At 41.8% G+C, this 14,007-nt stretch overlaps 1 protein-coding gene across 1 annotated transcript; it reads left to right on the top strand.

Annotated features, from left to right (window-relative positions):
- The first annotated feature begins 82 nt into the window (after window positions 1-82).
- On the top strand, window positions 83-10,353 carry CLK1 (CDC like kinase 1). Its single transcript, XM_089519439.1, has 13 exons — window positions 83-192; window positions 2,282-2,439; window positions 2,694-2,913; window positions 4,122-4,212; window positions 4,563-4,629; window positions 5,159-5,275; window positions 6,827-6,993; window positions 7,285-7,379; window positions 7,465-7,594; window positions 7,981-8,063; window positions 9,053-9,132; window positions 9,872-9,962; window positions 10,048-10,353. Exons 2-13 carry the CDS (start codon window positions 2,282-2,284, stop codon window positions 10,189-10,191), a joined length of 1,443 nt encoding a protein of 480 aa, XP_089375565.1. The 5' UTR covers window positions 83-192; the 3' UTR covers window positions 10,192-10,353.
- The last annotated feature ends 3,654 nt before the right edge of the window (window positions 10,354-14,007 follow it).

Consider the following 14,007-nt stretch of genomic DNA (forward strand, 5'->3'; position numbering starts at 1 on the left):
CGTCACAAGACTCCCTCTCTCCAGGGGCGAGGCTCCGTCTGCGCATGCGCGTTCCCTTGTGACTCCCTCCCCTTCTTCCAGAAGACTCGTCGCCGGCGCCATTTTGTCTCGGCGAAGCAGTGGCGGCAGTAGCAGCGAGAGACAGACAGCAAACTGAACCCCAGCGGAGAGGCCTCGACGCCGAAAGGAGCGGTGAGTTTCCCCTGGGGAGCAGGAGGAGGAGCAGGCTGTGGCCGGAGCGCCTCGGGTAAAGGCTTCGCTCTGGCAGGGAGGGAGGGAAGGAGGAGAGCGGGCCTCCCTCCTCTGCCTGCCAGGGATAGGCTTCCTTCCTCCTTCTCACTCCCCGATCCCCATTACTAGAGGCAGGCGGGGACGCAGAGGCCCTTGGGGACCTCCTTGGCTCCACGACAGAGCCCTCCCTCTTGGCCGCCATGTTCTCCCTCTCCCTCGCCTCTTCCCCGAAGGAGACGAAATGGCGGCGGCTGGCCAGTCGCCCTCCAGGAGTGGCCTTGGCAGGCAGGCAGGCAGGCGGGGGAATGCTGTACTTGTGGCTATAGGTATACAGATATAGATATATATATATATGCACACACAGGCATGTGCAGGCATATATGTATGTATGTGTGTAGACGCATATATAGGTTTATACACACATGTGTGTATATATGCTCATATATGTGTGTGTGTATGTAGATATATGTGTGTGCGTGTGTGTGTGCGCAGACGCACGCATCCATCCATAGCTGTGTCTCTGGAGAGAGCTGATAGCCAGTGTGGCGGGCGTCGTGGTTTGAGTGTTGGACCTTGACTCTGGAGGCCAGGGTCTGAATCCTGGGTGAGCCATGGGCACTCACTGGGTGACTCTGGGCTGGAAGGCACACGCTCTCAGCCTCCTCAGGGGATAGGGTTGCCTTAGGGTTGCCCTAAGTCAGAAACAACATGAAGGCACACGCTGCACAGACACAAAAGACAGAGCTGGTCTTAGGAGTGGCACTTCTTCATTTTCTTCTTGACAAGTTAAGAGATGCTTTGTGTATTTACTACTGTAACAGCAGGATAAAAATGGGTCTTTGGTTAGCAGCCTGCTTCTGCATATAGGCATGCCGGATGTGGTATTTCATAGCACCAACAGGATCAGGTTCATGGGCAGTGAAAACAGGAAGCAAGAAAACTCCCAAGAGAAGAGATGTGTTCATCTAAAACTTTTTTATACTGTTTTTCAGACAAAGGTCCCTCAAAGTGGATTGCAGAATAAATATTTAAGCCAATGAAACACAATAGTTAATTGAGCATGTGAATTATCTACAACAACATCAGACGTATGGCTAGAATCCTCAGTGATGCTTACCACACACGCCCTTGTGACTCAGGTGTTGTCAATCCCTATGTGGAGTCTGGTTTTGGGGCCACACAGTTTGTGAAAGCCCAAGCCCCATCACTGCTTTGCAGGCAGCAACTCCTGGCATCCACAGGGCCTAGTTCCCCTGTTGCCCAGTCAGCATCTGGCTGACCTTTCACACACACCCTTCCCAGGCGCACTTGGGACAGAGCATGTGGTCAGTCATTTCCCCAGTGATGTGAGATCTGGATGGAAAAACAACCCCCATCAATCATAGCAGATGCTGCTGGCCAAGGGGAGGGGGTTGGCCATGTGTAGCACTGGAATTGCAGTGTTTAGGCAAACATCTCTCCCATTCAGGATTCCAGCATATTTAAGCAAATTGAAAATGGTTTGAAACAGCCACATCTTTAAAAGCCATTTAATACATGTAAATCAGCTGATCAAATGAAATGATGGCCTCAGCCTCTTGGCATTTGCCCTTCCAAGCTGAGGTCAAATTTACTGAGCTTTAAATTTCCGCAAGATGCTTGTTTTTGCTGTAGCATAGGAACACAGCCTCTCACACACTCCAAAACATAAAACTTGGCCACATTTGTAGTCCTGTTTTGTCACTGGCCATAGCCAGATCTGGCTTTCTTAAAATCACAGACAATGGCCTTTGAATACTGGTCAAATATTTGTTCTCTGTGCGACTGTTAAAAATAGGTGTTTCAAGGTCTAGGACCTCAGTGAAATGTTCATAGAGTTGCATCTTTTTCTCACCATGAAGGCTATATTTTGCCTAACAAAATTGTGAAAATAAGCACTTTGCCTACGGAGGCAGTATGCAAGGTGTGTGGAAATTGCTCTGAAAACATTTTGTCCATGTGCATTAGCCAATCTTGTAGCATTTCCTGTAATTCTAACTGTACTTTTTTGTGTTAAAATATTTACTTGCAGATGCGGTATTCCAAACGGACAGATTATTCTGAATGGGATGAAAAACAGTATTCGGATCCCAAAAAAGGCAGCAGCCATCATAAGAGAAAAAGAAAGTCATATAGTAGTGCTCATGAGAGTAAGCGCTGCAAGTATAATGATACCGAGGTGTATGATAGGTAGGTTACTTTTCCCCCTTTATTGTAAGTTTATATTTAAAAGGTTGGTTCTCATTTCATAGAATCATTTAATTAGCTTCATGTTTATTATTTATTTATTTAACATATTTATATATCACCTCCCAGTCCACCATGGCCTCTGAGGCCATGCAAAATGCCTAATAGATTACATTTTCCCTTTTTTATTTCCATTTTGAATTGGATGTAAGTCATATGTGAAAAATATGAGAATGTATTTGTGTTCCCCCCTCAAGCCTTTATTCAGATGCCAGTTCCTTCCATGAAAGAGATCATCATGAACGTCGCTATGTTGAATACAGAAACAACTATAGTCAACTCTCTGAAACCAGGCACCATTGCAGAGACAATGAAAATCATCACAACCACAGTAGCAAGTCATCAGGACATAGTGGCAGAAGCAGTTACAAAAGAAAACACAAGACTCATCATAGTAAATCACATCACTCACATGCGGTATGTATACTTTAAAGCACTTTGAACATTATTATGAATACCTGTTCAGGTGGATAACAAAACACATTTAAGTAAGTGGGAAGTACATTGTAACAGAAGTCATACAGTTATTACTGATAGATCTTGTCTTCCAGAAGCACAAGGAAACAATGGTAGTAACACAAATGGTTTTAGAGTGGTTATTATTATTTGTTCATTACACAGTATTCTACTGTGTAAAGTCTGAATTGGCTATCTGTTGAAAAAGCAGGTAAGATGCACCATGATGTGTTTCTGTAAGGCAAATTTAACAGAATTAGTGGTTACAGATTACATTCTGAATATTTGGGTTACTTTTGTGAGACTAAATAGGTCTTACTGACAATGTAAAGATGAAGTGCAATAAATATATTGAGTATTAGATTATCAATATATTTATTTATGTGGTTAGAGTTTCTGAAAAGATTTTATAGAAAGGTTGGACATAAATCACTCCAAACTTAAGTGTGGCTCTGCATGGAAACGTGTTTCATGTGCCCAGATCCACTTACCAGCCTAATGAATTGCTGCTCAGGGATGGGATTTGCATGCCTAGTTGTGCTGAATCATCGGAGTGGACTTGGTCCACATTTCTGTTCCTTTACCCCACTGTCTGACAGATGATTACCACTGTCAGCACTGATTGTGCTAACCATCTGTTCAGTGAGGGAGATTTGTCTACAAGTATAGAACTGAGTGTATATGATTTGAGTGTGATGTATATTGCACAGCTTTTAAATTTACAGGACTGTGTAGTTAAGCTGACTTTATGAATTCATAGTAGTTACACACTTGTTGAGATTCCTTTACCAGGAAGTTTATTCTGTAGGGCAGTAAATTCCAGCATTTACTATATAACATCATTAAACTGAAGAGATTTTCTTTGCAAAATATATTTTTTCCTAGTGAACCATATTTTTTTAAAAGCATATATTGTGTGTTAATGCCTTGCCACTTGAAGTACCTTATCTGAAAATCTGTTCCTTGCCATGTTTTTCTCCTGTAACCTAAACTATCTGCCCTGTGAAATTCTGGGGAATTTGAAATTGTTCCTGCCAACCGTTTGTGGCCTGGCGCGTATCTGAATGCCTGAATATCTCCCTGCTGAATGAATTTCGTATTCTGCCCTGAATTCACTCGGGTTTATTGATTGGCTGGATGATCTCGGTGCCGCCACTTGCCGTTACCAGAGGAGTCACCGAAGGAAAAGATCGAGGAGTGTAGAGGATGATGAGGAGGGTCACCTGATCTGTCAGAGTGGAGACGTACTAAGTGCAAGATGTATAGAATATTTTTCAAAACTTATTCACTTTTCAGATAGAATAATTTCTTTTAGATAAGAAGTCAGGAGTCTTGGAAGTCCTTTTATTTCTTGGGTTTTTGTTCTGTGTTTTTGTTTTTCCTTTGGGGGGTATTTTACATAACTTAAATTTTACTTGAAATTTTCTGAGTAGTAAACAAAGCTAATTTAGAATGAGTTAGGCATAATTGTCTTGAAGAGTTGTCCAATTAAAAGATTTAAAGATAACTAGTTACACTTTTTACATAGCGGCACAACCTAGAAGATAGCATGGTGTTTATAATAAAAATACATCATTGCTTGCATAACTGATTTCCCCTCCTATTTCTAGATGAAATTGTCTCTACTCTGGGCGAAGGTGCATTTGGGAAAGTAGTGGAGTGCATTGATCGCAAAGCGTAAGTTGACTTTCTCTAAATGTTTAAAGAAACAAACACATATGTAACTGTTTTCACGTGTTCATCCCCATTTCCCTTCCACTGGGTAAGAGCTCTTTCTCTGTAGAGAACAAGGATGCTACAGGAATGAAAATTGGAGAAAGCCAAAATCTTAGATTTTCCTATAGTTTACATGAGTGAGGATATTGAGGTTTTGATTACATTAGTACCAGCGCTGGAAGAATATGAGCTTATTATTAGTATATGCCAGTGTTTTCTCCCTAAGAGCATTGTTTGTCATTTTCTTAGGATTTATAGTAGGGTTTATACCCTATATAGGCTTCAGGAAAGGTAATTTTTTCTTCAAAATCATGTGCTAAAATTGTTAAAGTGAATACTAAACAGACTAGTTTCAGAAATATTAATCTTATATGCTAGATGCACACTGGTTTTTCACATTAAAGCAGAGGAAACATGTAAACTTCCATTATTCATGTAATGAAGGAACTGCACTTCTACCTTACTAACTCTTCATAACTTCTGTTTCTAGGGGAGATAGACATGTGGCAGTAAAAATAGTAAAAAATGTTGATAGATACTCTGAAGCAGCTCGTTCAGAAGTACAAGTGTTGGAGCACTTAAATGCAACAGATCCTAATAGCACATTGTAAGTATACAGCAATAATACGGAGGACTTATGGGTTCTTGCATGTTTTTTTTATAATTCCCCTTTGAGAAAAAGAATTCAAAGATGTAGCCATGTTAGTCTCTAGAATCAGTATGTAGAGAGATCTTGTAGCACCTTTGAGACTAACTAAAGAAAAGTTGGCAGCATGAGCTTTTGTAGATGCATCTGAGGAAGTAGACTTAAGTCTACGAAAGCTCATGCTGCCAACTTCTTTCTTTAGTTAGTCTCAAAGCTGCTACAAAACCTTTGAGAAAAATTAATCATTTAAAACCAGTGTTGGGGGCATTACAGTCATCCCTCCACATTCGTGGCTTTGACACTTGCAAATTTGATTATTTGTGAGTGTCATGCTATGTGTGTGCGCACTCCTCCTCCCTCCCGGGCTTTCCTCCTTAGGGTGTGGGGAAGCCCAGGAGGGAGGGATCAGCTAGGAAGGGTGTACATGTGTTGCTCTCCCCCTCCTTGGTGCCTTAGAGACCTCAGGCAAGCTCTCTGAGGCATCAGAGGAGGGGTGAGAGAAGCACACGTGATTCTCCTGCCTTTCGCAATGCTTCAACACAGGCAAGCTGTCTGAGGCATCAGAAGGAAGGCAGGGGGCTCGCATGTGCACTTTTCTCCCCACTTCTCCAATGCCTCAGAGAACTTGCTTGAGCTCTCTGAGGCATCAGAGGAGGGATGAGACCAGCAACGCCAGAATCCCTTGCCTCCCTTCTGCTGAGCAGGCGTGTGCTTCTCACTTCTCTTCAACTACTCCCTGCTGCCCTGTAACTGGCCCAGCTGATCCAGTTACAGAGCTGGAGGGAGAAGGAAAAGGGGCAAGTGCAAACTTAGCTTCTAACCCCCCCCCCCCCCGTCCTTTAACTGTGTGTGTGTGTGTGTGGGGGGTGTTATTTGCATTTTTTCCACATTTGCAGGGGTCCTTTGCCCCTAACCCCTGTGAATGTGGAGGGACAACTGTATATGTATTCACTGATAGGTCCTATGTCAATGATGGTGAACCTTTTTGGGACTGCATCCTGGGGGAGGGGCTGTGTGCCGGGGCAGGCCCTCTGAGACATCTAGAAGCCGGGGAAGGTCTGGAGAGGTGGGCAATAGGCACTTACTTGTTGCTCCTCCTCCTGCCCTTCCCCTGCCTCCAGCTGTCTCAGAGACTGCTGGGGGCCAAGAAAGGTCTGTGGGGAGGAGGAGGAGTGGGCATGTGCTCAGAAAAACAGCTAGGGATCAGGAAAGGTCTGGGAAGAGGAGGACTGCATGTCCACTCCTCCTCCCCACAGATCTTTCTCGACCCCTAGCTGTCTCTCAGAGACAACTGGAGGCCAGGGGAAGGGCAGGAGGAGGAACGGACACACATGTGCCTGTTCCTCCTCCCTGGCCTGTGCCAGGGAGAAATGACGTGCCATACGTTCGCCATCACGGTCCTATGTTATCCTTTGACATCTTGCCTTGGAGTTAGGCTTATAAATTTTCCTGTGCTTATAATCAGACTCTCTGTTTTGTGACATCTTCTTGATGACTTTATTGTGTTAACAGTCGCTGTGTCCAAATGTTGGAATGGTTTGAACACCATGGCCATGTTTGCATTGTATTTGAACTACTGGGACTTAGTACTTATGACTTCATTAAAGAAAACAGCTTTCTGCCTTTTAGTCTGGATCACATCAGAAAAATGGCATACCAGATCTGCAAATCTGTCAACTGTAAGTATACATAGCATGCTTGATTGCAATTTCTAAGCTGTCTCGTTTTAAGGCTCAAGGCAGTAAACTGAGTTTAAAAGAGAACATACAGTGCAGCATATTTTATATACCATTTTTACTGAGGGGAAAGCACAGAAGATAGTCTTGTTGAATTTTGGGCCAAAAAGTGATTAACAAGTAAACATTAATAATACAGTTCAATGCTTTCGCTTCCATCTCTGATGAATCTATAGCACAGTTGAGGTAAATTAACTAATTATAGAAATAATTTGCTGACTTCTTTTTTCACAGTTTTGCATTCAAACAAACTAACTCATACAGATCTGAAGCCGGAAAACATACTGTTTGTGAAATCTGAGTACACAGAGAAATACAATTCCAAACTGGTAAATCTAATATCATACTTTAGAGCTTTTTTCCACTACTTACAAGCAAAAAAGAGTAGGCTTATTAATGTATGGTGTATTTCAGAAACGTGACGAACGTACACTGAAAAGTCCAGATATTAAAGTTGTAGATTTTGGAAGTGCAACGTATGACCACGAACATCACAGTACTCTTGTGTCTACAAGACATTACAGAGCTCCTGAAGTTATTTTGGGTGAGCATTTGAAGTAGTTTTGTTTGTTATTTTTAATACATGTTTTTAGGGAAGTGTGCTTAAGATTGCAGTCCTAGAATTGCTAAAAAGCTTTCTGTGAATTGTGGCAGTCACGTTGGCAACAGAAACACTATTTCTAGTTCTGTGACTTTAGGCAAAACCTACTTTGCTTTTCCTCGTTTTAGAGGGAGTCAGCCCTCAGATACATTTTAGAGAACCTTTGAAGCACTTTAACCTCAGATCAGTAATACAAAGTTTTGTGGATTGGGGAGTTTATGATTATGCCTCCTCCTTTCTCCAAGCCTGGTGGATCAAGATGACTTACAATGTTACAAATCTTATTGGTTCCTATTTTCAAAATGTTAAATAACTTTTTTCCTCCACAGCCTTGGGGTGGTCACAACCATGTGATGTGTGGAGTATTGGATGCATTCTTATCGAATATTACCTTGGATTCACAGTATTTCCGGTAGGTGACTACAAAAACATAGTTTATAGAGTCAGGTGTGATGTCTAGAGAGGTCAATCTTGTTCTACCATTCTGAGGAACAAACTGCTCCTAATAGCAGAAATTTAAAAGCCTTGCTTGTTCACATGGGTTTATTTATGCACCTTTGGTTTCACTGCCATGATTGATACATTTTTCCTATTTCTGATGTGTGCAGTAACTGTATGTTGTTGCTTGGTTCACATTCTTTGAACCTCGCTATGTTGTTGCAAATGTTGGTAATTGTCTTGTTTGGCTAACAGCATGTGAAGTTCTAGCCTGGCAAAAATGACCTTATTTTCCTTAAAGGTGCATAGCTGCTAGAGATGGGAATCTTGTTAGTCTGTTATGCCAGAATAACTATGTTGAAGTGATAGCAAGAGAAGAACCATAGGCACATTGTGTAAAGAAAATTAGGCATTGGAAAAATATTGTGTGGAGGCAGCCGATCATAGCTGAGATCTGCATTGCAGTGGCATTGCATAAATTACAAGAAGGTGTTCTTTCTGTGCTGTCCCATAGAGGGGTCACATGTTGTGCATGTGTTCAGCTGTCTGAAATTATGCTAGTATACACTCCTGTCCAAGAGGAAACAGGCTGCAATGAGATAATTTTTTTATTCTTCAGTCTGCAGTGGCTTACAGAATATTAACTGCTTGGTAGGTGTCCAATTGTATAACCACAAATTGAGTGGGTTCAGAGACTGAAAAAGTACAACAGTATGGTATAAGCAGGATGCTGGCCTTCATCCATTGTTTAAAATGCTGCCTAGTATAAATCTAGAGTGCTACATAAATAAAGCATAATAATAATAATAATAATAATAATAATAATAATAATAATATGTGCCTCAGCAGCACTCTGGTCAGAGAAACTAGATACCAACAGAGGCTTCGTGTAATAAAGAGATTTGATGTTCCTTTTCCTGCGAGTACTCGAGACAAATTGTGAACATTTATCTTTTTCTTTAGACACATGACAGTAAAGAACACCTGGCAATGATGGAAAAAATACTGGGGCCACTACCAATTCACATGGTCCAGAAAACCAAGTAAGCACTTTTAAAAAGGTTTACCCTTTTGCATAGCATGCTGCTTTCAACACCTGTATGCATTTCCCCTTGTGATTAGTTATGTCCTAAAATTTTAGTTTAGAACAGCATTTTAAATCAATATGTGTTTGTTTTGGGTATATTATGTGGAACTAGATGCCTCTGGGTTAGCTTACAGTAGTAGCAATAATCATACCATCATGGAATTGGGTGTGTATACACATTAGTACTATGGAGAAATCCTTTGCCCTAAATGAAAATCATTAGAGTTGAAATAGATTAAATTTACATCTACAATGAAGAAGTCTTGTGGTCTTTACAAAGAGCAATGTACCTGAGAATGCTCTAATTTCTTGGACCAGTTTGCTGCTCACTTTTAAAAGGAAATGAAACTTGCATATTACATCTTCTCTAGTCATGAATGCCAGCACTACTATTGAATTGTGTTTTCCCATTTACCCTTGCTTCTTTCCTGGTTGATAGTTAAGTGTATGTGGTACATGTCTCACTGCCTTTTCTATATTACTGTCCTGTTATTATAATCCAGTAATATTCCATTTAATGTGAACTAGGAGGTACTCATAGTTTCTACATGGGTCATGTTTCTCATCTTGTAAATAACATTTTTTGCACTACTGTTGAAGTTAATAAGGTAGATTACTAGAATTTCTTCATGTGAATAGTTTATCATGAGTAAACCTGCTCTCAAGTAATTTAATCTAATTTTGTATTTTGCTAGAAAACGCAAGTACTTCCACCATGACCAATTGGATTGGGATGAGCAAAGTTCTGCTGGCAGATATGTTTCAAGACGTTGTAAGCCACTGAAGGTAAGAGAATATTACTGTGTAATTGTACATGTTTACGTGGTAGTGTCCTGTGCTGCTAATGTTTGGATTTTTTTTTTATTCCTAGGAATTCATGCAGTGCCATGATGCTGACCATGAAAATCTGTTTGATCTCATTCATAAAATGTTGGAATATGATCCTGCCAAACGAATTACCCTTACAGAAGCTTTGGAGCATCCTTTTTTTTCCTCACTAAAGGAAAAGAGATAAATAACTACAGTTGTGTAGGTTATTAAAGACTGTGTCAGTCAAAAATAAGCAATTCAAATTTTTAAATATTTATTTTGTAATTAGCTTTGTAAATATACTTTCATACTGTTGTTTCCAGTTCATTGACCTAGCTCCCAAAATAAAAAAAAAAGGTTTTTTTAATACCTTGTTTTTTTGGTGACATTTTCTTTCTAGTATTCTGGTTGGTAATACTGAGTTTTTAAAACCTTTGTAACTATTGGCCTCTGTAATTGTGAAATATCTTTAAACTGTGGCCTCATACAGACAGGCCAAAATAAAGCTTCTTTGGGTCACTTTGGAGATAGGATGCATGCATCATTTAAACAGCCTAAGAGTCCGGAAACCACACCAAAGTCACGATCCAGTCCAAGGACTGGAGTGCACCTTTGGCATAGCTTCCGGACTCTTAGGACGCATGCATCAATGAAACAGCATACCTCCAAAGTGAACCAAAGCAGCTTTATTTTGGCAGTCTGTATAGGGCCTGTATTAGCAAAGGAATGTATTTTCACTGAAAATTACAGTTCTAAAGCACTGGTTCCCAACTTTTCGTCTTCCATTTCCTTTGGACTTCAGATGCCAGATGCCCTGGCCAACAGTCATTCAGCCTCCACTGCTTTTTGAATTGTTCAGTCCCTTTGTATTACATAGTTGTAATTAATTCCAGCATTCTTTTCTCCCTCTGAGGCCTGGACCAAGGCAGATAGACTGGAGGGAGGGCTCTTTTTCGAGGCTGGCTCTCTTCCTCCAGCGCCCCCCCCCCCCCCAAACATAGAAAAGGAATGGGGATTGAAAGATGCTCCAGCTGAAATAAAATTTCCCAGCAGAGAAAGGTTGAACATCCAGAGTTGCTCCTCTCCTTCAGCCCCACAGGCAGAAATGATAGGCTGCTGGCAAGGCCAGCTTTATTCCTGCCTCATGCCCTGTAGGTTGTGCTTTTCTCTTGCTCCTCTGCTTCACAAAGATTTTTACAATAGCAACATTGGCAACAAGAAGGCACTCCTCCTTTCTTATTTTCTTCAGTGAGACCCCCCCAAGTGGGCAATTCCTCCCATGTGGAGAGGCATTTTACCCACTTGGGGACTAAAGCTAGTGCAGGCATGGCTTGGACTTTTCCTTTCTCAGACAAGAGCCAATAAGTGATTCCATTGAGGGCTGGCAGGTGAGGGAAAATCCCTCTTCTGCTACCTCTGCACTGCCAGTGCTCAGCCTCTTGGGAGGCCAGGGATGAGGCTGAGGATAAAGATGGCAGCAGCCAATGCAGTGGAGACTCTAAGGGAGGAAAGCAGCCAGGCATGTTGTGGGTCTAAAGTCCCTTTTGTCCAAGGCAGTGGGTTCAGGCCATGCTTCAACTATTTGAAGCTATTGATCAGCTATTTTGGATCTGATCCTAACCAACAGGGATGACCTAGTTAATGGAGTGCAAGTGGTGGGACCCTTGGGTGGGAATGATCATGTTCTCCTGGACTTTGTTATACAATGGAAAGGAGAAGCCAGGCATAGTCAGACACACATTCTAGACTTTAGGAAAGCTGATTTTAGTAAACTTAGAGAAATGTTGGGGGTGATTCCATGATCAGGAAGACTAAAAGAGAAGGGAGTTGAAGACAGATGGGAACTTCTCAAAAGGAAGATACTGAAGGCACAATTTCAAACAGTTCCAATGAGAAAGAAAAATGGGAGGTGTCTGAAGAAACCAGGATGGATGACTTAAGGAAATTTCAACTGAGTTAAGGTTTAAATGGAACATATATAAGACATGGGAAAATGGGGACATCACCAAAGGGAAATTCAAACAAATAGTACCTATTTGCTAACAGGACAGAAAAGGCAGAATTACTCAACACCTTCATTGCTTCAGTCTTCTCAGAAAAGGCAAAGTGTGCTCAATCTGAAGGTAATGGAGCAGAGGACAGAATAGGGTAATTTCAGCACAGAATAATAAAGAAATAGTACAGGAATATCTTGTTAATCTAAATAAATTTAAGTCTCCAGGACCAGATGAACTACATCTAAGGGTATTAAAAGAACTGGCAAATGTAATATTGGAGCCATTGGCAATAATCTTTGCAAACTCCTGGAGAACAGAAGTCCCAGCAGATTGGAGGAGGGCAAATGTCCTCATCTTCAAAAAGAGGATCCCAACAATTATCGTCCAGTTAGCCTGACATCAATTCCAGGAAAGATTCTAGAGCAGATGATTAAACAGAGAGTATGTGAACATCTAGAAGGCAATTCAATAATCACAGTCAACATGGGTTTCAGAGAAACAAGTCATGCCAGACAAATCTTGTCTCTCTTTGATAAAATCAGCTTGGTAGATGAAGTGAATGCTGTGGATATAGTATATCTTGATTTTAGTAAGGCCTTTGACAAGGTTCCCCATGACATTCTTGCAATCAAGTTTGTAAAATGTGGGTTAGACAAGGAAACTGTTACATGGATTTGTAATTGGTTGACCGGCTGAATCCAAAGGGTGCTCAAAAATGGCTCCTTTTCATCCTGGAGAGAAGTGACCAGTGGGGTTGCACAGCGCTCTGTCCTGGGGCCACTCTTATTCAACATCTTTATCAATGACCTGGATGACAGAATTGGGGGCATACCTATCAAATTGCAGATGACACCAAATTAAGAGAAGCTAATACCCCAGAGGGCAGGATCAAAATTCAAAATGATCTTAATTACAAAGTTGGGCCAAAGCTAACAAAATGAATTTCAATACAGAGAAATATAAGGTACTGCACTTAGCAAGGAAAAATGAAATGCAGATATAGGATGGGTGGCACCTGGCTGAATGAAACTACGTGTGAAAGGGATCTAGGAGTCCAAGTGGACCACAAGTGGAACATGAGTCAACAGTGCAATGTGACAGCTAACAAGACCAATGCGATTTTAGGCTGCATCAATAAAAGTCTAGTGTCTAGATCAAGGGAATTAATAGTGCCACTCTTCTGCTCTGGTCAGGTCCCACTTGGGAGTATTATGTCCAGTTCTGGGCACCACAATTTAAAAAGGATGTTGATAAACGAGCATGTCCAAAGGAGGGAGACCAAAATGGTGAAGGGTCTGGAAACTATGCCCTATGAGGAACGACTTAGGGAGATGGGGATGTTTAGCCTGGAGAAGAGGTTAAGAGGTGATATTACAGCCCTGTTTAAATACCTGAAGGGATGTCATATTGAGGAGGGAGCAAGCTTGTTTTCTGCTGCTCCAGAGACTAGGACCCAGAGCAATGGATTCAAGCTACAAGAAAAGAGAGTCCACCTCAACATTAGGAGGAACTTCCCGAAAGTAACAAACTCCCTCGGAGTGTAGTGGAGTCTCCTTCCTTAGAGGTATTTAAACAGAGCCTGGATGGCCATCTGTCACTGGGGATGCTTTGATTATTTCCTGCATGGTAGAATGTGGTTGGACTGGATGGCCCTTGTGGTCTCTTCCAACTCTAGGATTCTATGAACTGTGGAAGCAGCATAAGCACCCATAGCCCCCATGTTGGATCACACGGAACTCAGCCACTCTTTTCAGATGGCACCCACTGGAGGACTGCACCGAAACAACGCCTTTAAGGGTGAAATGGGGGCCTGTACACACCTCATGAGTAACAGTAGCTACCGTACCTCCCTGCTCATGAGTTGGTCACAAGATAGCCTGCTCACAACTAGTCCTCATGGGTAGGTGTGATTTCCTAGCCCTTACTTCCAAACCTGACAGCCAATAGTTGGGAGTTGGCATGCTTACCACCCATGGCCATATGCAGGTAACTACTCATAAGTAGCAACAGCTCCCAAGGTTCTG

The sequence above is a fragment of the Sceloporus occidentalis genome, unplaced genomic scaffold (assembly GCF_023333645.1).
Source record: "Sceloporus occidentalis isolate IW3139 unplaced genomic scaffold, rSceOcc1.0.p SCAF_4, whole genome shotgun sequence".
Classification (NCBI taxonomy): domain Eukaryota; kingdom Metazoa; phylum Chordata; class Lepidosauria; order Squamata; family Phrynosomatidae; genus Sceloporus; species Sceloporus occidentalis.